The following is a 27,919-nucleotide window of genomic DNA, read 5'->3' on the forward strand; positions in this document are numbered from 1 at the left end:
AGGTTTTGGGTTAAAATTTAGGCTTTGGAAAGGGTTTGTTTGGGATTTTTTGGTTTAGGACAAGTTTAAAGTTTGGTTTGGAGTTAAGGTTAGAGTTTAGGGTTTCATGAAATTTAGGCTTTAGGATTAGGGTGTAGGGTTTCATGGTTTAAGGTTAGGATTTAGGGTTTGAGAATTAGGGTTTAATCTAGGGTTTAGTTTATGGTTTTGGTTAGGGTTTCATTTTAGGTTTTGGGTTAGAATTAGATTTAGGGTTAGGATTTAGGGTTTCATGAAGGGTTTAAGGTTTCGTGGTTTCAGGGCTAAGGTTTCAAAGTTAGGATTTAGGATTAGAAGATCTATGATCATTAAAACTCATAAAATCTCCAATATTTAGGTGGACTTTAGAAGTAAGCCTAATAACCGTGATTCATTTTTCCTAATTAGGGATTAAGATGTTTGATATATGTGGTTAAAATGCATGCTAATGTTTTTGACAATTAGGTGTTAATCATGATATTAACTAAGCATTTTTTAATGCCTTTTTTGTAAATATTATCCACTGACCCCAATTTCAAATGATTTTGAAACTTTCCCCTTGGTTTTGGCCATAAAAACTCTAATTTGATCAAGTTTGACTAAGTTAACTTTTAGGTTGACTTTTACCTTTTCCCTTGACTTTTACTACTTTTTTTTGCATCAGCTAAAGAATTAACTTATTCAAAAATCTGAAATACTTGTAAAGCATCAAAATTCTTTAAAAAAACTCAAGTCTTGATTTTGAATATCCAACTTGACTAAGATAGGTCTGAATAAAAGTAGGTGTCAATAACAACTAAATATTTATGAGTGCCTTTAATTTTAATGAGGTTTTAAAAAAAGACTATTATCTTTTGGTAGAAAAGTTAACCAGGAGGACTGATAGTTGCTAAGGGCTAGCATTTATAATTTGTTGGTTGATTAAGTCTAATCCAATCAGTTTTATTTAGCTTGCAAAATTTTTGGTGCTATATTTTTCTTCTTCCAAAAAATGTTCTCAAGAAAGTCTCTCAATCGTGTTTTGTTTTTTTTTTTTGGAAAGGTAAGATGGTGATGCTAAATGTGCAAGAATCAATTGGGCCTTCATTTGTCATCCTAAAGTTGAAAATGGATCAAGGCTTAAAGATATTTTAGCCTAAAACTTTATGTGCATTCTCAACCACATAGATATTATTTACTTGAGTCAATTTTAGGTTTCTTGGGTTAAGGCTTATGTGTTGAATAGTGTCAATTTTTGGTATATCCAATCTTTTTTAAGCACCAAGTGGGTATGGAACTCAAGTTAAGCAGCTAGCTTCCTTTCTAATTGATTCCACTTCCAGTGTAGCAACTTCCTTCTTGAAGCCTAGGTGATTGGTAACAAAATTTGATCATATATAATGTAGTAAAAATTTGTAATGTCATTTGAGATATGCAGCCATGAGTGGATTAGGACAAAGTACTATGCTTTTAGCATAATATCCTTAATATGCGTTGATAGCTTGGATGGCTATCTTAAACTAGTTGCTCATTCTTTTTAGACTTTCCTCTTGGAATTTTCCTCTTGCAAATTGTTTGTGCTTTTTTTGTAAACAAACTAATGGGGATATGGATCATTTATATTTCGCTTGCTCTTATGGTAAACTAGTATGAAGTTACGTGTTGTATTGTTCTAGTCTTCAAAGGGATGTTGGTGACTAGTCATATAAAGTTAGTCCCATAAAAAATTTAAAATTTTAAAAAATATTTATAAAAAATGTAAAAATGAGAAAAAACAAAAGAAAAAAAAAAGGTAAAAAAACAAAAGATAGGTATAAAGTAGGTCTTACATTTAAAAATTTAAATGGAAAAAATTATTAAATATAAACAATATAAAAAAGAAAATAAAATAAAAATTAAAAAAAAATCGAAAAGTGCCACATAGACCTAAGTTAAGCTCTGTAAAAAACAAAATTTATCTAATAGAGGAATTTAAAAAAAATTGTAAGAAAAAAAGGAAAAAAAAAGCTTGGTAAATTGGTAAAAAAATTTAAAATCTTTAAAAATATATTTATAATATTTTAAAAAAGTTGAAAAATTATGAAAAAAAAAAGAAAAAAAAAAGAATAAGAGCTTGTGCCACATGGGACAATAAAGGGGAGGGATGGTGCTGAAAAAGCTCAACCTCTTACCAACTTGATTTTAATTTTAAAAAATATCTTTTATTGGATCGAGATAAATCAAAATTCATTAAATACGAATTATTTTGATATCTTTATCAGTTGACATTTTTATTTTAAAATTTATCTAATTAAAAACTAAAAAAAGTGAAACAAAAAAATACTAAATAAGGGTGTCATGTGAATATTTTCATCAACTTTTGTTTTTTTGCAAAATTAGTTTAACAAAAAAATCATTTAAGTAGTTCCATGTAGTACTCGAGTTAAACTTTGTATAGAAAAAAATTATAAAAAAAAAGCCATCTAAAAATTGAAATTTAAAAAATATATTTATAAAATTTTAAAAAAATTGAGAAAAGATTAAAATATCTGAATAAATAAAACCCAAAAAAAAAAAGGAAAAAAAGGTGGAAACTTGTGCCACGTGACATAATAATAAGGGAAGAAAGGGGATGGAGTCTTAGATTAATAAAATTAATAATAAAAATGTATATGCTTTTACTTGTATAGTTTTTGTTAATATTGTACAGCATTTTTTGTAACAGATTTTATCTCTACTTTTTTCGATAAATAAAAATATAAAATTTCTTCTAAAAAAGGTCAATTCGATCGAAAAAATATCACATCAATAATTTACGTAATTAAAATATTTTCATATTAATAACTTAAAAGTGAATTTTTAAATCTCTTATATTTTGACGTAAAATTTCAAATCTTAGAATATAAAAAACTAAAATTTGATTTTGTTCACAGTTCAGTTCACAACTGACTTCATAATTTGAACAAAATTAGATGATACGTACTTTCTATTCATGGGTAGGCCGCTGGCCGCATCAATCATCCCATAGCAATCATATGGCCACGCTGCAATGGGCTATTGTCCTGACGGGCAACCATCTGGTTCACATGACATAAGACCTGAAGCGCCAAATTAAACAGTTTCACAAACATATGGATAGCTTTGGTGGATCCAACAACGGAAAAAGTATTAGGTCCACGTCAGCATAAAGTTCACACTCTTAATGCACATGTCAGCCAAAAAGGTGAAACAGATAGATAGAGAGAGAGAGAAAGAAAGACGGAGCAAAGCAAAACAGAAAGAAAGAAATGTGAAGATAAATGAGAATTCAGAAGGGAAGCTCAGACTCAAAAGGCCGACCACTTTTTCATTTTTTGTAGAATTTTCTTGGAATTTTCAGTTTCTTGTTTTCTTTTCTTGGGGAACAAATACAAGGTACGTGTATCGTTCATGGATTTGTCAAATTTGGATATTTGCCACTTAGATCTCTTTGTTTAATTGATCAGCTGAATAATGGATTGTGTTCCTTTTTTTTCTTTGTTAAAAATTTATTGGTTGTGCTTAGTGGTTTGATTTTGCTAAAGGATCAGGAAGAATTCTTCAAATGAAAAAAAAAAAAAAAAAAACCAAAAAGGCTGTATGAAAAAGAATAATTCTAATTAGTTTCAGCTGAATTTGTCAGATTGGTGATTTTTATTTTCATTTTTTTCGTTTTGCAGTTAGAATTGATAGAAATTAAGGTTCTTTCTTTAACTTTTCTTCAAAAAATATCGAAGTACTTGTTTGTTTACAAAGAAAAATTGTGACGGTCCAAACCTAAGATCTCTATCAAAACCTACGATCAGAGCGGTTTTTGTTGCTGAGTGACAAGTTTTACGTTTCTTTGGATGAGGTGATAACAAAAAAAAAAAAAAAAAGAAAATTCTGATACTACTGGCTTTGGTCCAAAGTCAGCCGCTTTTTAGAAGTCGAAAGAAAGCAACCCTTTTCATAGTATAGCAATATTGAACAAGTATTTGGGATCTTTTTGACGCTTAAAATATACTTTTTGGTGGTGGTTATCTGTCAGGCGTAGCCATATATTAGGATTATCTCACCCCGTGGCTCTTGGGCCTTTTGGTTATTGAATTTGAAACTTCCATACTTTAAGGTGTCTTTGCTCTTAGATCGGATATGCAAGCATTTACATGTCTCAGTATTTATTCTGAATTTTTGTAGATCCTCGAAAGTGGAGCAGGAGATTTCTTCATCAAAAGAACAGAATCTTTTTGTTGATTATCAAGATCATGAATTTGAAGCTAACATTTGTATATATACCACAAACATTTTAGAAATTTAGAACTTTGAAATGGAGAAAATCTGTGAATTCTGCAGAACTTCAAGACCAGTTGTTTATTGCAAATCTGATGCAGCACATCTCTGCCTTTCCTGTGATGCAAAGGTCCATTCAGCCAATGCACTTTCCAACAGGCATCTTCGTACCCTCCTATGTGACTCATGCAGATGCCGCCCATCTTATGTTCGGTGTTTGGATCACCGGATGTTCATGTGTCATGGTTGTGACCAAAGCATCCACGATATTTCTTCCCAGCATCAGAGGCGTGCAGTTAGTAGTTATTTGGGGTGCCCTTCTGCTAAAGATTTTGCAGCATTGTGGGGTTTTGAATTGAATGAGATGGATGACAATCCCGCTCAAGATCTGTCTTTATCCAATTCATGTGTTTCCATGAATCCCAATGCAGTAAATCTGGAGAATTTAAGGCAGTCATGTTCACGAATTGGAGTCTCTTCATGTAAATCCAGCGTGACTTCACTCCCTGCTGCAGGACACAATATTGGATCAAACAGTCAACGAACCAAGGTTAATTGGCATGATTTAACTGTTTTCAAGTAGATCTACATAATTTGTCCATATTCTCTTTGACTGCATCTATATTCTCTTTAACTGCTCAATTGGTTATCAGCTATCGTTATGCATGCACCATTTACATTTTTATTGAAAACTTGAGAGTTTCCCCCAACATGATGTCAGCAATATGCAGCAAGCATATGTAACCAACAGTTAGCTATCCTAAAAATTGGAAAACATTCTCGATTTCATAAAGTTTCTACTTGTTTAATGTTTATGTGTTTTATCATTATAATTAGTAAAATTCAATTCTATTAGAGTTTTCTTTAAATTTTTCTATATTGTAGATGAGGTCTTTTCATAAATCTGTCGAATCATCCTGAAAACTGAACTAGTTTATCAGACTATCAGTTATAAATTTTAATGTCACACTCACATGTTAGAAGCATGAAGCAATGTGCCCGGATTACTTACTAATTGCTTCTGATATGCCACTTTGATCAGAATCATTTAAAGCAATATCAACCAGTGATATTTGAACAACTTAAATGAGATAGCCTGAAGTTCACCCTTTATATAGGTTTTAAAATGTCCTGCCTAAAACAAAAAATTCTGTTAATTGAATTGTAGCTAAAAATTGCAAAAAGAAGACAAATTAATCATCTAAAACTAGAATTACTTGAAAGATGAGTTTTGAAACAATCATCTAAAGATTTTTAAGGGTTCGCGGCGTTTAGCATAGAGGGATTTTCATTTGCTACCTAGGACCTAGTCAAAATTGATGCGTTGACTATTTCTAGCTACTTGTCCATATTTGAGTCAACAAATCAGGTTATCAAGTAGTGAAGGAGGAACTGGTTCTGCTAACCTACTGAAACTATTAGTTATAATATTAATATTCTCTTCTGCTGCTTAGCTATTGGTGCAATGATGATAGGGCTTCATTTTCAAATATATACCAGTAGCAAAAGTCCTATGCATACTTGATATGTCATATACCAGAAATGTTCAACCCAATGGCAATACATTACTTTCCATTTTTTCAACTATTGTTCCCTTCATTTTCAAATCTTCTTTTCTTTTCTCCCACATGGTGATCTTTCCATCAGTAAATTTTTTGATCCACTTTGAGTTCTTTTTGTAGAATTTTGGATGTTGAATAGATTCGTCTTTTCTTCCTCAGATATGTTTCGGGGTAAACCAATGTAATGTATATTACAACCAATAGTAATTGGTAGTTAGGTCAGTCCAAAGTTGGAATTCTTGTTGACCTGGCAGTTTGCTATTAATTATGGTAACTTAACCTCAAGCTATACAGGGTATTTAATAAAATTTTAGAGATTAATAACATTTACTTCATGGTTCCTGAGGGCTAAATAGCTACTCTTCTTAGTGTGTTCTTGTTATTGCAGGTTATTAATAAAGGTCAACAGCAGCAAAATACCTCCTTTATTCTGCAACAGATTCTTGACCTGAAAAAGCTTCAGCTCACTGAGGGAGACAGCCATTTGCCTTTTATTTGTGCCCTAGAACAAGCTGACACAACTTCTTCAATATGCAACTCTTCAAAAAATGTTGATAGTAATCTAGTCCAGGATATTGGCACCAATCTCCATCAAAGTGACAATCCACTTGATGAGCTGAATGCAGATCCTCTGCCCTTGTCATTTACTCATCTAGAGAACTTATCGTCATCTTCAACTTCTGGGATGCTTTTGTATGGAGAATCTTTTTGGCAATGTAAAAGTCCAATTCATGATAGTCAGGTTTGTTCCACTGATCACAAGTCATAAAAATGGATTGTTTATTGTAGATCACCAGTCATATGGTCAACTTTAATACATCATTGATAGAACATAGGAGCTCCATGAGGATAGAAAGAAGTCTTCGTTTATGGTTGGCAAATGCACAGGGTATTATGCTAGTGCTAAGCTATTTGATTGTTATGGTTCTCTTGTGGCCATTGGTTTTACTGCAACCCATTTGTGATTTCATATTAAATTGCATATCATGTAAAGTAGTTACTTAGTTAACATCTGTGATCACTAGAGGCAATATTCTAAACCCAGGATGAATTGCAGCTATGTTGGCTGCAAGCTATTGTTTTGAACTTGGCCCAGTTATTGGACCCTTTTCAATTAACTCAGATGCAGGCTTTTGTTTACGAGTGACTCATCCATAAGTTGTTTACAGAAGCTGGACACAATTAGGGGAAGGGCAAAAAAAATAGAAATATACCATTGAAGCTCCTTAAATCAATTCGGGGAATAACCATTCTAGAACAAATTGCTGCTTTCAACTTAACATTCATTTCATGCTTTCTATTTCATTCTTTCTGGAAGTGACACAAAATCCTAAGGCCCTGTTTGATTGATGTTTTAGCTATTTATTTATTTTTATTTGCAAGAAAAAAAAAAAAAAGGAAGAAAACAAAAGGTTAATAACAAAAAAAAAAATAAAGCATCAATTAGATGGGGCCTAATTATTTCAGGTTTTGATGTTAATGAGCACCCAATTACTGCTGCACTTGTCATCTCTCTAATGCTATGGACACATTACATATTTCTGTGCCACCCTCATAACCATATAAATTGAGATTGTGAATGCTTTTTGGTGACTACCAATTATAGGAACAAATTTATTATAATAAAGAGCAGCATGGTTAAAATCATTTCTGTAGAACAAATAGCAAGAGAGTTCTTATAAATTTAATATGGGTCTAGGTCTTGTCATGCATAGTTACTCTTTTTTTTTTTTTTTTTAAATTTCTCATTGCACAATCTTTACCTTATACACATGCAAAGATTTTCCTGTTCGAGTAACATTAAGGATTATATTGTAGGAGTTGACAATAAGTATGACTTTTGAGCATGATCAGTTTTTGAAGTGAACTGTGCTTATTATTAATTGAATTTCGCAGTTGTGGTCTCAAAATATGCAAGACCTTGGAGTTTGTGAAGACATTTTTTGCCAAGATGAATTTAACATGCCTGATATTGACTTAACTTTCCGCAACTTTGAAGAACTTTTTGGTGGTGATCAAGATTCAATCAGCGCACTACTTGGTGACAAAGATATTTCTTGCTCATCTCTAGAGAAGGAGATGTCCTTCAATAAATCAGATAATGGTAATGCAAGACCAATGGAGGTTAGGATCGAGGCACTCCTTTTATCTTATGACTTTATAATACAGATATTGTGCTAGGAGGCCTTTATAAAGGTACTTCAAGCGCAATTAGTTCACTTTAGATTCCAAATGTTAGAATTCTCACATCCAAAGCTTAAGTGAACTGAAAGCGAAGACAAATACTTCCTTTAAACAACTATTACTCTATTCATACTTCTACAATAGTTTGGAGATAAATTTTTCAACGAGCTACATTGATAGATTGTTCTTTAGTCTTACATGGCTACTGACTAAATTCCACATAGATCTCTTTTCTCGAGTTTTTCTTCTTAGTTCAAAATGAACATACAATTAGAAGAAATAAACAATTTATAATTTAATTTGTGTATTATGTTAGTGTTTGTAGGAAACTTAAAGAACAATTATCCTTATTTCTTCTTATTCTGTCTACAATGAAGGAGTACATCTAAATGAGTAGGAACAGTGAAGTTCCTTGTTAGGAAACAACTTACATGAAACAGAAAACAAAAAATAATAAAAGGAACGAGAATTATTCTATTCTCAAATAGAAACAAATCCCTAGAAACTTGACAATCAGAATAGTTGACTAAATCAGAAGAGTAAATGAGAAATATTCCCAAAATAAATTAGGAAATCTAGCTGCATCAATGTAGGAGAATCAGATATACACTAGCGTAGGAGAATCAGATATCTACACTCCCCCTAAAGCTGGGTTATGAATGTTAATCATACTTAGCTTGGATTTCAATCTGTAAAAAATGCTTCTAGGAAGAGCTTTAGTCGAAATATCTGCAATTTGTGAACTTGTAGGGATATAGGCTAGTTTGACTGACCCATTTTCTATCTTTTCCTTTATGAACTGTTGGTCCAGCTCTATGTGCTTGGTCTTATCATGATAAATAGGATTTTTGGCAATACTTATAGTAGCCTTATTGTCACAAAAACAGTGTCATAGATCTCACAGTCTGAACTTTTAATTCTCAAGTAACCTTATCAGCCAAATTCCTTCATAAATACCATGGGATATTGCTCTAAACTCAACCTTAACACTGCTCCTAGCTACAATAGTTTGCTTTTGACTTTCCCATGTGACCAAATTGCCCCAAACATAAGTGCAATACCCAGTAATGGACCTTTTATCTGTTACTGATCTAGCCCAGTCAGCATCTGTGTACATCTCAACTACCCTATCCATTTACTTCTTAAAATATAGACCTTCACTAGGACTCTTCTTTAAGTACTATAGGATGTGTTGAACAACTTTGAGATGCTCCTTGGTTGGATTATTCATGTATCTACTCACCATCCCCATTGCAAACTTGATATCAGGTCATGTGTGGGAGAGGTAAATAAGCTTCCCAACTAGTCTTTAGTATTGCCCTTTGTTCGTGAGAGAGCTTACATTTTCACTTCCAATTTTATTAGTTGAGTCCATGGGTGTATCGGTAGGTTTGCATCCAATCATGTCAGTTTTTTTGAGTAGATCAAGTACATACTTACGCTGAGATACTGATATTCCATTCTTAGACCGGGCCATTTCCATCCAAGGAAATATTTAAGGACCCTATGTCCTTTATTTCAAACTCCTTTGCGAGGAGTTTATTCAAATAATCTATTCCTTCCTTGTGGTTTCTGGTGATTATGATATCATCCACATAAACAATAAGAATAACTATTTTTCCTTCATTAGTGAACTTAACAAACATAGTATGGTCAAATTGACATTGAAGGAATCCATACCTCTTCATTGCCTTGGTCAATCGTTCAAACCAAGCCTGAGGAGACTGTTTAAGTCCATACAAAGATTTCTTAAGTTTGCGCACTTTGCCCATGTTGTCTTGCCTTTTGAAATCAGGGGGAATTTCCATGTAGACATCCTCCTCTAAGTCACCATTTAAGAATGCATTCTTGATATCAAGTTGGTGGAGAGGCCAATCCAAGTTGGTTGCTAGTGACAATAGAACTCTAACTGAATTGAGTTTGGCTACATGAGCAAATGTCTCCTCATAGTCTATCCTATGGGATTGAGTGAACCCCTTTGCAACAAGTCTAGCTTTGAACTTGTTTATACTTCCATCTACATTGTGCTTTATTGTGAGGATCCATTTACATCCAACTGGATTTTTTCTTTTAGAAAATCTGAAATTCCCCGTATCCCATTTTTCTTTAATGCCTTGATTTCTTTAGGAACTGCTGCCTTCCAATTTGGTTCATTAAGGACTACCTGAGTAATTTTTGGAATTTGCACATTGTCAAGGTTAGTAGTCAAGGCTCAAAAGTTTGGATTTAACTTGTCATATGAGATGTACTTGCAGATAGGGTACTGGGTGCATGATCTCACACCTTTTCTTAATGCAATAGGAATGTCAAGGTCATCAACTAGCTCACAAGTTTCAGTTTCAGATTCAATAAGGGCATTACTTATGTTAGTTTCAGGTTCTTGGAGACTCGGATCAGGTTGATTTTTAGTGCTGAGTTGTGTACTGTTGTCCACTTTTTGTGGTTTTTGCTTCCTTGAGTAGATTATCAATTCTCTTGTTTTTTTTTGGCATAACTTGAGGGTTTGTAGAGTCAAGAGTTGTCTGAACAAGTTGGGTTTCAGAATCTGCATGGCTGATAGGTTAGGTAGGTTGAGAATTTAGTTTTGAAGGGGCTGGTTGGGAATCTGGTTGGGAATCTAGTTTTGAAGGGGTTGGTTGGGAAATTGGCAAGTCAATAGCTAAGAATTGATATTCCTAAGTAGTATTCTCCCCCTGAATATCATTCTTGTTGTAGTATGGAAGATTCTCAAAGAAGGCGACATCCTTAGAGTTATAGAATTTTTTTGTGATGGGTGAATAACACCTATAGCCCTTTTGGTTTGGAGAATAACCAAAGAAGATGCATTTTAAGGCTTTGGGATCAAGCTTGCTACGGTTTTGTTGGCTAATATGAACAAAGGCAACGCAGGTAAAGAGTTTGATGGGAATGGAAGAGATTAACCGAGTTTGTAGGTAGGAAGCAAGGAGCGTTTGACAAGGTATTTTAAAGCTAAGAACTCGAGAAGGCATTCGGTTAACCAAATAAGTTGTAGTGAGGGCAACTTCTCCCTAAAAATATTTAGGCACTTTGGAAGTCAACAAGAGGGATCTAGTTACTTTTATCAAATGTCTGTTTTGTGTTCGGCAATCCCATTTTGCTGTGGAGTGTCAAAGCAAGAGTTTTGATGGATAATGCCATGCTTTGTGAAGTAATGGCCAAGAATAGAGTTGAAGTATTCCCTTCCATTGTTAGGTTTTAAGACTTGGATTTTGACTTGGAATTGGGTTTGTATCATGCTGTTGAAGTTTTTAAAGATTTGGCTAACCTCGAATTTTTCTTTCATAAGGAACACCCAAGTGAGTCGAGTATGATCATCGATGAATATAACAAACCACCTACAACCTATGATATTGTTAACTCTTGACGGTCCCCAAATGTCACCATGAATTATTGAGAAAAGCTTAGATGATTTATAAGAAAGGCTAGGGTAGGTATTTCGAGTGTGCTTGGAAAGTTGACAAATTTCGCACTGAAAATCTTTAAAGATGTTATTGAATAATGAGGGAAATAGAATTTTTAGGTATGAAATATTTGGATGCCTAATCTATAATGCCATAACATGATAAGGTCATCCTTACTAGTATTAGAGGCTAAGGTTGCACAAGAGTTTTGTGGTCTTTCAAGTGCATCATCTTGAAGAATGTAGAGCCTTGCATACATCTTAGCACTGCCAATAATCCTCCCTGAGCCCAATTCCTGAAATTCACACAAGCTGGGAAAAAATTTAATGACACAACATTTATCCTTCGTAAGCTTACTGATGGAAAGTAGGTTACAGCTTAAATTAGGGACATGGAGGATGGAGTCTAGTGTTATGCCACCTTTGAGAGAGAGTTATCAGCAATTTTTACAGTAGAACTATCGTAGCAACGTCTATATGTGTTGAATAAGGATGCATCTCCAATCATGTGATCTGATGCTCCCGAATCAACAATCCAAGATTGTGTATTTCCTTGTTGAACGCTTAAGGCATTTAGGAAATTATCTTTTTGTGCTAGTAAACTAGTTCCAAAGGTTGCAGACTTGTTTTGAAGGGTTCGTTGAAGCATCACTTCTTTGTGATTTTCTTCATGCCACACCTTTGCAAAAGAAGAGTTTGCACTCCTTCTAGCCTTAACAGAAACTCGTGTGGCTATAGTCTAATGGTTCAGGCCAACTTGCTCTGATACTATGTAGGAAACTTAAAGAACAATTGTCCTTATTTCTTTTTATTCTGGCTACAATGAAGGAGTACATCTAAATAAATAGGAATAGTAAAGTTCCTTATTAGGAAACAACTTACATGAAACAAAAAACAAAAAATAATAAAAGGAGAATTATTCTATTCTAAATTAGAAACAAATCCCTAAAAACTTGACGATTAGAATAGTTGACAAAATCAGAAGAGTAAATGAGAAATATTCCCAAAATAAATTAGGAAATCAAGTTGCCTTAATGTAGGAGAATCAGATTTCTATAGTGTTAATATTTTAATTTTTTGAAATAATTTGTAAAGAAAGGAATTCTCTTGTTAGATAGAGAAGGTTAACATTTTTTCTACATTTTTTTTTCAAGAAAAAAAATACTGAAATTATAAAAATAAAGTAGCCTTTTGAATAAGTATAATTGGATATTTTCTATACTACATGACTTTCAATGTATACTTTCATGTTCTCTCACCCATGCATATTTGTGTGTATGTTCATGTTAAAGAGTACCTCTTATATATATATACAGAGAGAGAGAGAGAGACACACACACACACACACACAACTTTTATTGTCGAAAAAACACTCTGCCAATGTGTGCTCATGTTGAAGAGTGCAACTTATCTTCAAGTTATCTCAAAAACCATATATAAAGTTTACATTCTCTTATACGGAGTTTATACACTCTGCTTTGGATGTGAAAAGTTGAAACTAGGGCAGAATAATTTGAAGTACCTTTACACCTTTTATTTGTGTGTTCCTTTGATGCTAGGATCTTCTTTGGGCTCATCTGTTTGCACCTTTCAGTATGCTCACTTAGTAATTAATATGGATCCTCCTAACCACATTCATAACTTCCAGGGGATCATTGGTACTCCTCGCCCAATTCGACCATCTTATTCAACAATTTCCTTCTCAGTTTCAAGGTTTAGTGCTGAAAGCAGTGGTACTGACTGTCTTGATAGTGGACTTTCACCTATCACACAGGGGGAAGCATCAGGCATTTCACCTGACTTAGACAGCTTGCATTCAGAAGCCAGAGAAAATGCCATGATGAGGTACAAAGAGAAGAAGAAAGCCCGACTGTGAGTATTAGGTTTCTCTTTTCTTGCAGATTTTATATTCTACCTCTGTCTTTTTTGACATGTTTAGCGGATTTTATTTTTACGTCTAGTACTTGAAAATTGCTGCACCCAGTAGGAACCAAAAAGAATAATCTGTCTATCAGGTTTTTAACCTTGGTCATATTTCCACAACCTGAGCAGTTCAAAAAATTTCAAAACCCAACCCTCAAACAAGTGAATCCAGATATAGATTGCTGCTGGTTTATACTGCAAAATAACCTCTTGATCACAATAGCTTATACTTCATAAAATTGTAGCTTTATGATATTGTAAGAAGCTAAATATGAGCACATCACCTGCAATATGTTCTAATCTTGAGAACTAATGTCGATTTTGAACCTGAAAAATTGAGAACATTCCATTACAACAGTAGTTGCTCTTAAGTATCTTCACATATTGACAGAATAAGTATTTTGGGGCATTGAAGCTTTCATGTCGGTGGAAACAATTATCCCATTTCTATTGAAAGTTCACATTTGAAAATTTGTAAGTGATGTACCTGGGGTTTCCAAGCTTTAAGTTTTGTATAAAAAATGTGTTGCAAACATGCACATGCGCATGCATATGCATGTTTATAGAATTTTCTTGCCCAATTACCTACTTTTGAGAATCGGGAAGCACCAAAACGTATATATGAATAAACATATAGCTACTGTCCCCCTCAACACCCCCCCCCCCCCCCCCAAAAAAAAAATAAAAAAATAAAAAACAGGCAGATAAGTGAGCTACCTATCTCTTTTATTATTCTTTCTTATAGCAGATGAATCTCCTATGTTCAGGCATGAAAGACAAACTCGTTCTGCATCTCAGAAAGCTAGAGCTGATGTACAGAAAAGGGTAAAAGGACGATTTGCTAAATCAGAGGACCATGATTCTGATAATGCAAATGTGACAAGGAGCTATTAAGTCCTCAGTATTTATATTGTACATATTATCAGTTCCAGATTCGGTTAGTGCCACATGTTGCTTATACTTCTGTTTAAATCCAACCAAGTCTGTCAGTTCCATCTATTTATATTTCTGATCCTTTTACATGTGTGTGTGTGTGTGTATACACTCGCTTCCAATGACATACATATATGTGGAGAAAATCCGTTGATTAAAATGGATCTTGTGTCTAATTCTTAATATTAAGAAATTTTAAAAAAAAATTTGAGTTTTATTACTTGTATATATTATAAAAGAATTGGAATTTAAAAAAAAAATTTTTTTTGACACCTACGTTTGATGTGAAATAAGAGATGTTAGCGTTCTTTGGCCTTATCAGCTAAGTGTCATATGTTACGTGTTGAGACTTAAGTTTCGAACCCATGCGGTTCCGGAACTCGGATATTCACTCATCCGACATCTCAGATCAATCTATTTATCACGAATCACACTTTTGTGAGGTATTGTTAAAAAGATCAATTGAATAAATAAAGTAATTGCATTTAAAAAAAACATAAAATAAGATAAAAAAAATAACATAAAATAAAATAAAAAACAAAGAAAATAACAAGAAAAAATAACATATAAAAATAGAAAATGTTAATAATAATTAATAATAAAAAATACAATATAATAAAAAATACAATAAAAAAAATTGACTCAATTCTTTTTTTCATTGTATTTTTTATAGTCTTTTTTATATTCTTTATTCGTTTTACACTCTTGTGCGGTTTACACTCTTGTGAGGTATTGTTCGTTTTGGTTTCAATGCTCTTACGATTTTATCTTACAAAAAGCGCTTCATAAGACAAGATAGAGGTGGTATGAACCCATGGTGTAAACTCTTTTATACCTCAGTGACCCTCATTTTATGTTTGATGTGGGATTTAGGACTCCTCTTTAGTTTCGTGACATTCTTCCTCACTCAATTTTGTGACGCCTTCATCACGGAGGCTGGTTACCCTGCTTACATCCCTCGAGGTGCTTGGCGTAGATCAAACGGTTTAGGACTGGCTCTGATATCACTTTTCGAACCGTTGTGAGACTCAGGCATCCACTCATCCAGCGTCTCAGATCAGCTTACCTATCTTGGTTTACACCCTTGTGAGGTATTGTATGTTCTGACCCTCCTGGCCTCATGATTTTGTCTTACAAAAGATACCTCACAAGATAAAGGTGGTGTGAATTATTTTATACCCCAGTGACCCTTATTTTATATTCGATGTGGGATTCAGGACTCCTACTTAAATCCGTGACACCATGCAGCAAGCTAGCAAGTTGATGAATAATAAAATATGGAATGGACTAGAGTTTCATAATTGAAACTTGGGATGATGATTGCGAAAGACCATCATCCTCATCTGATCTCACAAACTTCACAAGAACGAGAGGCCGTTGCCTGATAAATCCCCAGCAACGCTAGGTGAGCAAAAAGCTCAAGGCCGAACTCAAATGAAAATGAAAGAGAAACTTAAATCTTAATTACAAATTAGGTTACATAGGGAAGAAATGTATAGCTAACTTAACAACCATGACAACAGCCCAAAAGGGTTTTTGATTGGAAGATTAATTTGTTAGAGAGTTGTTTTTTATTTTTTATTTTTAGAAAAAAATCATTTTGAAAATTGATCTGATAGGAAAGCAAATGGATGGACAAAAAAGAGCTAGTTATAATTGTGAAAAAAAAGCAAACTCCTAAAAAAATTGATGGCTTCACTCTTCCTAAATGGAATATATGTCTTAATTGATGACTTGAAAATTTTGTAAAATCCCCATACACAAAACCACTCTCATCTCAAATTAACTTCAATTATAAGCAAATTATTCTTTAATCAAATTATTATTAATATTAAAACTTCATGATGAAAAAAAGGGGCATCCTGTTAGGTACAATTAAACTAGGAGGATACTTACGTCATTCGGTGATAATGCGGATAGCGCATTGCTGTAATGCACTGCAAGTGCTTTGTAAAATTGCAAAATGTGATTGCGAGACTTAACACTCACACTTCATAGCAAAAAAAAAAAAAAAAAAACTAGACTCTCTCTCTCATATGAATCTCTCTAAAGTACTCAAGTGTTATCTCCACAAAATGCTCGTACACTATCCAAAATATCTTGATAAAAATTCAAACGGCCTATATCATCAAATGACGTTTCATCTTCAAATAGGGAGAATTTAGAAACGGTAAAATATTAATAAATTAAATTACTTAAATGCCTTTAATAGAGTGATTGAGGACGATTGAAATCAAGGGGTGAAACCATTAAAAATATTAAAAAAGTGGACAAAGAGTAATTCTGTTATAAGTTTGTTTTACTAGTTTTCAGAACTCTTTTTCATTTTTTCTTACGCTTCACTTCATTGTAGCCCACTCTTTTTCCCTCCAATTCTTTGTAAACCTAATCCACTTCTTCTTCTATTTCTCAAATTCCCTCATTTACTTTTTTTTGTCTCTCTAAACAATGCACAAAGAAATCTCTCTCATTACGCTAAAGGAAAAATCAAAGGTGTTCTTGAAAGTTTTAGGTGATCTTTAAATTTATGTGATTTCAATGAATTTTACTCAATTGTTTTTTTTTATGCATTTTGATTTGATATTATTGTATTTTTAATTGTTTTTTGCTTTTTCTAAATGATTTTTCAAGCTTCAGTACTTTTATTGCAAATGCTAAATGACAATGGTTCAACTATCTATAGCAACCTTGCAACCAAACAACCAAATGATCACCAGAGCAATGAAGTTTACTCTTTCTCCACCACCTCTTCCTTTGTTGTTACCACCATTTTCTCCTCTCTCTACCATACCCATTCAAAGGGCAAAATGGATTTTTTTCTCTTAGTATAAGTCAGCTGACAATCAAGGGTACTTTGGTCATTTTATTCAAGTTAACGTGTCAAGCTGACCTAAATCCATAGGTTCATGTAAGCTTGGTCACCTTAGCAATCTATATACTAGATCCCTTAAGATACTCACTTGTCATGCCCTAAGTGGACATCAACTATCAACTCAGCTCAGACCTACCAAGTCAACTATAGTCCTCTAGGGTTGAACTTAGGCAACCTAGGCTACCCAAAACCCTTCATTTCATAGGTATAAATAGCACCATTCAAATACCTTTCATCTATCTTATTTTTATACACTTTCATACTATCTCATTCTTTTTTCCTCCTAAGGCTGATCTTTGACATAAGCATTAAAGCGCAAATGTTGAGACCACTCCCAACCTTTGTTGTTAACCGCTTTCTTTCTCTTTCCTGCGTTTTCAATATTTTACCCTTCAAAGACAACTCAGCATAAACATTTAAATTGCCAGGTAGGGGCAATAATTATTAGTCGAGCTAAAAATGCCACATAGAAAGAGAGTCCCCGAAGAAGGAGAAACAACTGTTGTTGGAATAAAAACCTAGCTCAGCCAACCTATCCTAAATCAACCTACTACAGTAGACCTCACCATGAAGCAATTCCAAGCACTTATCCAACAACTTCAATCCCTAAAGAAGGATCCAAAACTTTACCCCACCTCAGATCTTAAAAGCATTTAACCTGACCATTCCAAAAAATTCACATGTCTAAAAACTACCGAGCTATAATGACACTGTAGCCTTAATGGCATAAAATGGTAAGAAAGAAACAACAACTATGACCCACTACCCCACACACATCTGAACCAAGCTACCACCTAAAAATTCAAATAAGCCACCTCAAAAACCCAACCAAAGAATGATCTAAAAGCTTTAATAGAAGTAATAAAGAATAAGTTGAAAAATAATGCTTTAACTTTTGATGATGAACTGAGGTTCTTGGAAACCTTCCTTTTACTAAAGAGATCGATTTAGTAGTACTAACAAAAGGGTTCAAGATGCCAACCTTGGAGATCCACGATGGGACATTTGGCCTTTTGATCATTTTGAGCTTTATAAGACTAATATGATGATGCAAGGAGCCAATGATGCTCTAATGTGCAAAAGAATGGCCACTACATTGAAAATAGTAGCTTGATCATGGTATAATAGCTTGGAACCAAGGTCAATCACAACCTTCAAACAACTCAACCATTCTTTCTTGTCTAAGTTCATTAGCAATCAACGAACAAAGAAAACTACACTAAGCTTAATGTCGAACTACCAAGGCCAAAATGAATCCTTGAAAGAGTACATCATGCTTTTTAATGTTAAGGCTCTTTAGGTTAAAGACTTAGAGTAGGCAACTATAGTCGTTATTCTAATAAGTGGATTAAATGATCAAGAATGCCACTTCAAACTCACTTTCCTACTAGTGTTGCCAAAAACTCTAGCCAATGTCTTACTCATCGTCGAGAAATACATTAATGTTGAAGTTACAATGAAAAACAGTGGAGGTAAGAAAGCTTATCCCCCCTCCTTGGCTTGCGAAAAGGAAAAAAAATCTATAATCTTTTAAGACAAAAAAAAATAAAAAGGTACCCTAGGGTGAAAAGCCCACGCCAATGACATAGTAACTATACTGCACTAAATACCTTTTAAGAGAGGATTTTGATGCATATTGAAAGGGATCTCGAGCTCAAATGGCCAAAGCCACTGAGGTAAAACATCAGGTGAGGTCTAAACAAAAGATGTGCTTTTTTCACAAAAATTATAGTCACAACATTAAAGAATACATTGACCTAAAGAATGAGATTAAGAATTTGATCCAAAGGGGTTAGTTTGGTACGTTTGTGGACTAAAGAAAATAAGGACAGGGGAGATGGGATTTCAAAAGAAGAGAACAAAAAAAAAATGACAAGAAAGAATTAGAAAAATAGAGAAAGAAAAGGAAATCAAGATGGTAGCAACTAGAAAGTTGAACAAGAAGAAGATGAAGGTGATTGCAAAATTTTTGTAAGTACATAAATCATTCAAGTAATAACATTGACCGAAGTAAAGATATCGTTCATATAAGAATGAGCTAAGAAGTCCTAGTTTAAGTACCTATTATCTCTATAGTCTCTCTATAGTTAATTCAATAAAAAATAGTACACGAGAGAACTAGGAATTAAATATAACATGCTTTGAATGTAATTCTAATCTAAGAAACCAAAATTAGTAAATTCAATTAACAAACAAATGGTTGCTAATTGAAAATAACCAATAATATGCAATATTAACTACCTTAATTACCTCTTAACTTCTAACAAATCAAAAAACTTATTAGAAATTAATTCAAATAACTTCCAAATTGCAAGAACAGTAAGCAAACTAAGATCTACATAGAATTCAAAGACAACTAAAGAAGCAAAATACAAGATCTAACAAATACAAGTAAAACTGAAACAGAAAACTAAATCTGGAAACTATTAATCATGAAGAAAAAAAATTAGATTTAGACTTTAATAGATTAAATGAACTAAAACTAAACTAAAGTAAACTAGATGTACAAGTTTACTATCTAAATCAATAAAAAAATTGTAAGAAACAATAAAATTTCAGCTTAATAAACTAGATCTACAATTGCATGTAATGAAGAACTAAAAAAATATAGTTACAAGAAATTCATCTAAATAGCATTGAAATTCATGGAATTAAAAGCAAGCAAATGAATCTAAGTAAACACATCAATTAAAAAGTGCAAAGTGAGAAAAGAGTGAACCAATCACCAACTAAGAGAGCAAAGTCTTAAAGAGCTTTCACTCACTCAAGCTTCAACTCTGCTTTTGGATTGAACCTAAATTGATAGCACCAAAATATATAGAGTTTTTACATGCTAAAATGGCACAAATATTTAAAATTTTGAATGATTTTAAGTGTTTTTCATATTATTTTCATGGTTTTAGGTTTTTCAAGCTTAAGATTTCATATATGGGAAATCATGCATGCAAGTATGTAACAAAAATGTTCGGCCCAATTTTGGAAGCTTAATGTGCCCATCTTGATCCACACTCATGCAATTTAATTTTCACTTAGACTCCACCCTATCTGGCTAAGATAGAATTTTGAGACAAGCATGCTTTCTTTGTTTAGCCATGAAGAAAATGTATTGCATAAGAACTTTATCATATTCGACCATACAAAGAAGAAGAAAAAGTTGCAAAACCATGGACTCTACAAGCTTAATCCATTCGACCAAAGCAATTCCAAAGAAGCTAGCTTGTATTTTTCCATAATGAGGACTAAGTGCATTTGGCCAAGATGAGTTTGAAGCTTATCATGAAGTTTGTTGTTTAGCCTTGAAGAAATTCACTTAGGGTAAGATTTTATCCATTTAAAATTCAAGAGTTGGATAAATATCCATTTGCTCTTAAAACTCCAAGCCTTAGTCCAATTTAATAGATAAGATTATCCAAGATTTGATCAAGATGCAAGCAAGGACCAAGATTGATCCACTATGAGATCATTCGACTAAGAACACTTAAGCATGGAAAGTCCCATTTAAGCAAGAAGCTTTAAAGAACAAGATCAAGCTCATCTGATTGTATTTAATATGAAATCAAACATTTGTGAAGCTTATCCCTTTTGGTCGAACCCTCAATTATAAATAGGGAGGACATTCACTCATTTTCATCATCCCTTACTTCTTTTCTATTTTTGTTTTTTTAAAATTCTTTAGTTCTCTATGTGAGTTTTTGGCTTAGGTGAAGATTTGCCAATAAACACAAAGCTTTTGTTTTCTTTAAATTCTTTTACTTTAAGAAGCAGTATTTTTATGATATTTCTTTTCTTATTTACAAGTTACAAATCTTGTTTTTCTTTTTTTTAAATTCAGCAAACACTCTTTTTCTTGATTGATCAAAGCTTTCTTTTATTTTTTTTGCAAGACTCAACCAACCTTTTCTTTCTCGTTTTTTAAGTTATTTTCATTTAAGCATTTTCTAGGAGTATTTTAAGTAATTCGACAATCTTTAATTTCATTACTTTGCAATCTTTTAATTCTTATTGTATTAGATCTAGTTTTGGCATTAGTCTTTTACTTCCCAAGTGACAGTTGGTGAAGCTAAGAACCCTGCCTACACTTCGCCTTTAATTTTTACTTTTTACTTTTTCTTGTAACCAAACCCTGTATTCCCATTTATTTAGATATAAGTTATTAGGGTTTCACCTTTGGTAATTGTGAGTAACCTAACATTCTATTCCATGGTGAAAAAGAAGAAAAGAGTAATCAACACTACCATACGTACTCCAATGGTGAAAACAAACAATGAGGGGCAAAGAACTTTAAGGGACTATGCAGTTCCCAATGTAGATGGTTTTCAACCATCTGTTAGAAGGTCGGCTATTCAAGCCAACTACTTCAAAATCAAGCCTTCAATCATACAAATGATCTAAAATTCTATATAGCTTAAAAGGTTATGCAACGATGATCCAGATATCCACATTTCTAATTTTCTTAAATTATGTGACACTTTTTGCTATAATGGTGTTTCTAATGTAGCTATTAGACTAAGATTGTTTCCTTTTTCACTCAAGGACAAGGTAAAAAGTTGGTTGTCTCTTTACCACTTGGTTCAATCACAACTTAGGATGACTTGATCCAAAAGTTCTTCACCAAGTTTTTTCAACCAGCAAATATTGCAAAGCTAAGAAATGTGATCACTAATTTTTTGCAAGTTGATGGTGAAACTTTATATGATAGATAAGGGAGATTCAAAGACCTATTAAAAATAGTCCCACATCATGGACTACCCCAATGGCTCTCATTATAAATCTTTTATAATGGTTTCACACCACCTATGAGAACCATCTTATATTTCGTTGCTGGAAGGGCTATAATGAGTAAGACTCTTGAGGAAGCAAATGAGCTCATAGAAGAGATGATTGCTAATAATTATCTATGGGGCATAAACAGAAAGGTTAGGAAAAAGGTCTGTTGGTTTATTTAAGGTTAATGCTATTACTTCTATCAACTCCTAATTAGCTACCCTTATTAAAAAAATTGAAGCCTTATGAAACCAATCCCAAGCCAACCTTGTAAAAGCTATACAAGGCTTTTTTGTCTCTTGTAACATATGTGAAGGATCTCATTCCTCATAAAGATGTCAATTTAGGGTAAAACCAGTTCAATACATCTAACAAACTAAACCAAACAATAATCCTTATAGCAATACCTACAATCCTAAATGGCGAAACCACCCAAACTTTTCTTGGAACCAACTAGACCACCAACCCATTAATAACCAAAACAATAACTACTACACCAATCCATGAAATTACAACCCACACCAAGAAAAGAAACCCACATTTAAGGACATGGTGACCTAGCTAATTAAAGCCAATAATGCCAATATCCAAAGTCAAGCTACATTAATCAAAAACCTAGAAAACCAAGTAGGCCAACTTGTCTGAGTCATAACAAATCACTTTGTAGGTACCTTGCCTAGCAAAACTGAAACTAATCTAAAATGGCAAGGCAAGGGGGATGTAATGCAATCTATTCTTTAGAAGATGTTAGGATGGACGATTTTGATGAGAAAAATGATAAACCCATAGTAGTAAACCTATCTAGCTTTGTAAGACAACCTAACATAGATTTCATAAAAAAGAGGATATTTTCAAAAATGAGAAGCTTTTAAGATTTGGTAGAGAAATTATAAAGGTTTTGACTCTATGGCATTAGAGATCCTTGAAGATATTGAAACTTATGAGGAAGATCATGAGGAAGAGAATTTTGAAATGGATTATGAAGAAGATCTTAAATAGTAAATTAAAGGGTCTTTTGAAGAAGGGTAAATGCTATTGCAAGGAAGAAGAGCACTACTAAAGAACATTTAGCCTAAGCATAAAAAGATAGTCCAAGGTAAACCTATCCAAAATGATCAATGAGTAAGATTAATTCAAGAAAAAAGATCTTTAAAAGAAAGATCCTAAAGAAGAAAAAGAAGAAGAGGTTCAATAGAAAGTTCTACCGAGGCCTAAGATAATTGTTAGAATGTGTAGGTAGTATTTTAACATAGCACCACCTGCTTTAAGGCCTAATCACAAGGAGCTACTTAAAGAATTAAAAAAAGCCACATTTCTAGAAGATTGCAACCACGAACTTCAATAACTCATGCCTACAAAACAAAAAGATCTAAGAAGTTTTACTATACCTTACAAAATTAAAAAGTTAAAATTTTTTAATGCTCTTTGTGATCTTAATTTAAGTATAAATCTAATGCCTACGAATATTTTTATGCAGCTAGGTTATGGAGAGCAGAAGCCTACCTAGTTTAATATTAAATTTATTGATCAATCTACTAACTTACCATAAGGGATATTGAAAAATATTCTAGTAAAAGTTAAAAAATATACTTTTTTTTATGAATTTTACTATCTTAGACATTAAGGATAATGAGGCTACAACACTATAGGAAGACCTTTTTCTATTTACTACTAAGGCCCTAATATATGTGTATGATGATAGCCTTACCTTTAGATTTAGAACCAAGAAATTGTAATTTGTATCTACAGGCTATGATGTGCCGAGGGATGGAAAAGGTGTTAGTGTAGTCAAAGTTAAAGAAATCCTAAAAGAGTATAACCGAATAAAAAAACCTCTTAACATTATAAAACACTTAGCAACTCTCAGCTCCAACCATGTCAACCTTTCAAGAAATTCAAGCTCAGTTTATGTGATCCTTACAAGCAAAACAAGTCCGCCTTTTCGAGATAAGTCTATTTATATCATACCAGAAAGAATGAGGCAACAAGGTAAGGTGCCTATAAAGGGGTAAGATGATTTTTTATAGATTTAAGGATGGCCAAGCTTAACCAAAACTAGAGTTGCTTGAGGGCAAGCCAAGTTTTACTTTAATGATTGTGTTGTTTGATTTCTTTACTTTTCTTAGGATAAGTATATTTTTAATGCTTTTGTTTGAGTTGTGTTTTTATAAGGATGAAGAGAAGCAAGAAAGGTGCCTTACACCAAATTGAGATTCGGCCTTGGAAAAAAATTTTAGGGAGTATTTTTTTTCCTTTATGCTTTTAATATATTGTTCTATTTAAGTGTAAGGGAAAAGAAAACCTTTGCTTTAAAAATTTTTGAAATCTTAACCCATCTTTGCTTTCAAATTAAATTGACATGCTAAATATCATTATGATGTTCACTTAGTTGAAATTACACATATGCTCTTAAAATGACTAAAGTATGATATAAAGTTTAAGTATGGATATAGAGAACATTGAAAGGAATTCTAATGCATGTTTTTCTATGAACATGATTACTATGCATATGTCTATATTTTCTTTTAAGGAAATACTACGATTTTTGTGAAAGATTGTAAGATATGGATTTGCATGAAATTTAATATTTGAAGAAGTGCTCTAGAATTTACCTGCTCAACCCTTGAAGCGAAATCCTAGATTGTATTTGACTCAAAAGATGATTTATGCAAGTTTTTTGACCATTTGAACCTTTTCCAAGCCTACCATGTGATAATGTATCCCTAGTACCTTTATTTAGAGCTTATATTATTTCCTTTTCTTTGTTTATTTTAGCCATATTACAAGCCAATAAGCATTTTCTTTAATTACTACTATCCTTTCTTTTGTTGGCCTAATTCATTATGCTTTCTTGTGTATAGACATGTTTATAATTTTGGAAGGAAGGAGGTGCAAGGAAAGAATAAAAAAAAGAAGAAAACGACAATCGTGGAAGGCAAAGCCTAATAAAGCAAAAAATGGCTAAGTTAAAAAAAGTGAAAAAAAGAGAAAAAAAAGGTTGAAAATACAAAAAGCAATAAAATGATGCTTCACAAGTCAACTTTCAAAAAGAGTTCTCACTTGTTAAAAATCCAAAAAGTTCAAAAAAAACTAATTTTAGGATTTTTTTACCTAAAAATTTCTTTTTTCCTATCTTGACCCTAGCTTTACATTACAAGCCTAAAAGACTTTTTGATCTTGAGTTGTATATATAGGTCTAACATTAGTGGAAAAGGACGGAGATAGTGAACATATGAAGTGTATTCTATTTTTGAATTAAAATATGATGAAGTGTTTTACATTCTTTTAACTTGAGTTATATGCATGAGTTAAAGATTGAGTAGATTTATATGTATGAATAGCATATGATATTGAAAACTTACTTTTGAAGAAAATTCTAGTGATTTTATGTTTATTTTTAACTTGGTATTATGCAACAGTACATGATAGGAGTTTGTGTAATTTTTAACTTTGAGGATATTCGTAATGTTCTTTAGTTTTGTTGATTTGTCATTTTTCTTAAGGACAACAAAGTTTTAAATGTAAAGGTGTGATAGCACCAAAATATATAGAGTTTTTATATGTTAAAGTGGTGTTAAACTTTAAAATTTTGGATGATTTTTAGTGCTTTATTATTACTTTCATGGTTTTACATTTTACAAGCTCAAGACTTCATATTTATGCAAACCATGCATGTAAGCATGAAAAAAAGATGTTCAGCCCAATTTAGGAAGCTCGATGCTTCCCATCTTTATCTACACACATGCAATTCAATTCTCACTTGGATTCCACCTTGTTTGGCCAAGATAAAATTTTGAGACAAGCATGCCTTCTTTGTTTAGACATGAAAAAAATGTATTGTATAAGAACTCTATCATATTTGGCCATGCAAGGGAGAAGAAAAAGTTGCAAAACCATGGACTCTATAAGCTCAATCCATTTGGCCAAAGCTATTCTAAAGGTGCTACCATGTATTTTTCCACAATGAGGACTAGGTGTATTCGGCCAAGATGAGTTTGAAGCTTACCGTGAAGTTTGTTGCTTAGCGTTGAAGAAATTCACTTGGAGTAGGATTTTATCCATTTAAAATTCAATACTTGGATAAAAATCCATTTGCTCTTGAAACTCCAAGCCTTAGTCGAATCCAATGGATGAGATTATCCAAGATTTGATCAAGATGCAAGCAAGTGCCAAGATTGATCCACCAAAAAACCATTCGACTAAGAATCTTCAAGCATGGAAAGTCCCATTTAGCCATAAAGCTTTGAAGATCAAGATTAAGCTCATCCAATTGTATTTGAATTGAAATCAAACACTTGTGAAGCTTGTCCCCTTTAGCTAAACCCTTCATTATAAATGGAAAGGCCATTCACTCATTTTCATCATCCCTCATTTCTTATCTCTTCTCTCTCTTTTTTATAGTTTTTTAGTTCTTGAGGTGAGTTATTAGCTTAGGTGATAAATTTGTCAATAACTACAAAGCTTTAATTTTCTTTAAATTCTTTTAATTCAAGAAGCATTATTTTCAAGATCTTTCTTTTCTTGTTTACAAGTTACAATCTAGTTTTTCTTTTCTTTACATTTGACAAGCACTCTTTTTCTTGATTGATCAAAGCTTTTTTTTATTTTCTTGCAAGATTTGACCAACTGATTCTTTCTTATTCTTTAATTTGTTTTCATGCAAGCATTATCCAAGTTTATTTTAAGCAATTCAATAATCTTTAATTTTTTTACTTTGCAATCTTTTAATTCTTGTTTTATTAGATTTATTTTTAGCATTAGTTTTTTACTTCCAAGTGACAATTGGTAAAGTTAAGAACCATGCCTAAACATCACCTTTAATCTTTACTTTTTCTTGCAACCAAAGCCTGAATCTCCATTTGTATAGATATAAGTTATTAGGGTTTCACCTTTGCTACTTATGAGCAACCCGACATCTATTCTATATTCCCTGAGGAGACAATACTAGAATACTTCATTTTATTACTTAATCTTTGCACTTGCAAGTTCTATATGAAAAGCAATAATCAAGTTTTTGGAGCATTGTTGAGGATTATAGTGATGTTCACAATATTAGTAAAGAATTTCTAAGCTTTTATAATCTAAACCTTTTTCTTTTATTTATTTATTTTTGTTTTGCTTTTTTTTGATTTTTTCTTATTTGCATATGCAGATCTAAAAGCGTTGACATAGCTCTTGTTGATCAACAAATTGAAAAAACCTTTAAAAAAAAAAAAGAGCAATCAACACCATTTATACCAACTCCAATGGCAAATGCAAATAATGTGGGGCAAAGAAATTTAAGGGACTGTGAATTTCCCAATTCAGATGGTTTTCAACCATCTATTAGCAAGCCAACTATTCAAGTGAACAACTTTGAAATTAAGCCTTTTATCATGCAAATGGTCCAAACTTTTGTACAATTTGGAGGGTTACCTAGTGATGATCCAAATCTCCATCTTTTATAATTTTCTTGAATTATGTGACACTTTTTGCTATAATGGTGTTTTTTATGAAGCTATTAGTCTAAGATTGTTTCTTTTTTCTCTTAGAGACAAGGCAAAAAGTTGGTTGTCTTCTTTACCACTTGTTTCAATCCTAACTTAGGATGACTTGGTCCAAAAGTTCTTAGCAATTTTTTTCCCACCAGCAAAGACAATAAAGCTAAGGAATGAGATCACCATTTTTCTACAAGTTGATGGCAAAACTTTATATGATGAATGCGAGAGATTTAAAGCGCTGCTAAGAAAAAGCCCACAGTATGGACTACCCTAGTGGCTCTAAATCTAGATCTTTTACAATGGTCTTAACCATCTATGAGAACCACATAAGATTTAGCTGCTAGAGGTGCTATAATGAGCAAGACTTTTGAGGAAGCAAATGAGCTCATAGAAGAGATGGCTAATAATAATTACCAATGAGGCATGGAAAGAAAGGTTAGTAAAAAGTCTATTGGTTTATTCTAGGTTAATGCTATTACTTTTATAAATGCCTAATTAGCTGTCATTACCAAGA

At 32.7% G+C, this 27,919-nt stretch overlaps 1 protein-coding gene and 2 non-coding genes across 5 annotated transcripts; 1 reads left to right on the forward strand and 2 right to left on the reverse strand.

The window, feature by feature from the left end:
- The first annotated feature begins 2,907 nt into the window (after window positions 1-2,907).
- LOC111288017 (putative zinc finger protein At1g68190) lies at window positions 2,908-14,449 on the forward strand. Of its 3 annotated transcripts, none has more exons than XM_022878758.2 (6): window positions 2,908-3,390; window positions 4,174-4,816; window positions 6,217-6,570; window positions 7,725-7,952; window positions 13,082-13,305; window positions 14,124-14,449. In XM_022878758.2, the coding sequence occupies exons 2-6, from the start codon at window positions 4,304-4,306 to the stop codon at window positions 14,248-14,250; spliced, it is 1,446 nt and encodes a 481-aa protein (XP_022734493.1). In that variant the 5' UTR covers window positions 2,908-3,390; window positions 4,174-4,303; the 3' UTR covers window positions 14,251-14,449. The 3 variants fall into 3 exon arrangements, with proteins under 3 accessions (XP_022734493.1, XP_022734495.1, XP_089615941.1); XM_022878760.2 differs by having other exon boundaries at window positions 3,055-3,390; window positions 14,102-14,314; XM_089759815.1 differs by having other exon boundaries at window positions 3,055-3,390; window positions 14,105-14,314.
- Window positions 14,450-21,801: 7,352 nt separating this feature from the next.
- Window positions 21,802-21,908, reverse strand: LOC149519265 (small nucleolar RNA R71). The gene has a single exon (XR_016341973.1). It is a non-coding gene; the product is annotated as a small nucleolar RNA R71 (small nucleolar RNA).
- Window positions 21,909-27,565: 5,657 nt separating this feature from the next.
- LOC149519266 (small nucleolar RNA R71) lies at window positions 27,566-27,672 on the reverse strand. Its single transcript, XR_016341979.1, has one exon. It is a non-coding gene; the product is annotated as a small nucleolar RNA R71 (small nucleolar RNA).
- Window positions 27,673-27,919: the final 247 nt, after the last annotated feature.

The sequence above is a fragment of the Durio zibethinus genome, chromosome 4, assembly GCF_047325235.1.
Source record: "Durio zibethinus cultivar Kanyao isolate XHJ-2024 chromosome 4, ASM4732523v1, whole genome shotgun sequence".
Classification (NCBI taxonomy): Eukaryota; Viridiplantae; Streptophyta; class Magnoliopsida; order Malvales; family Malvaceae; genus Durio; species Durio zibethinus.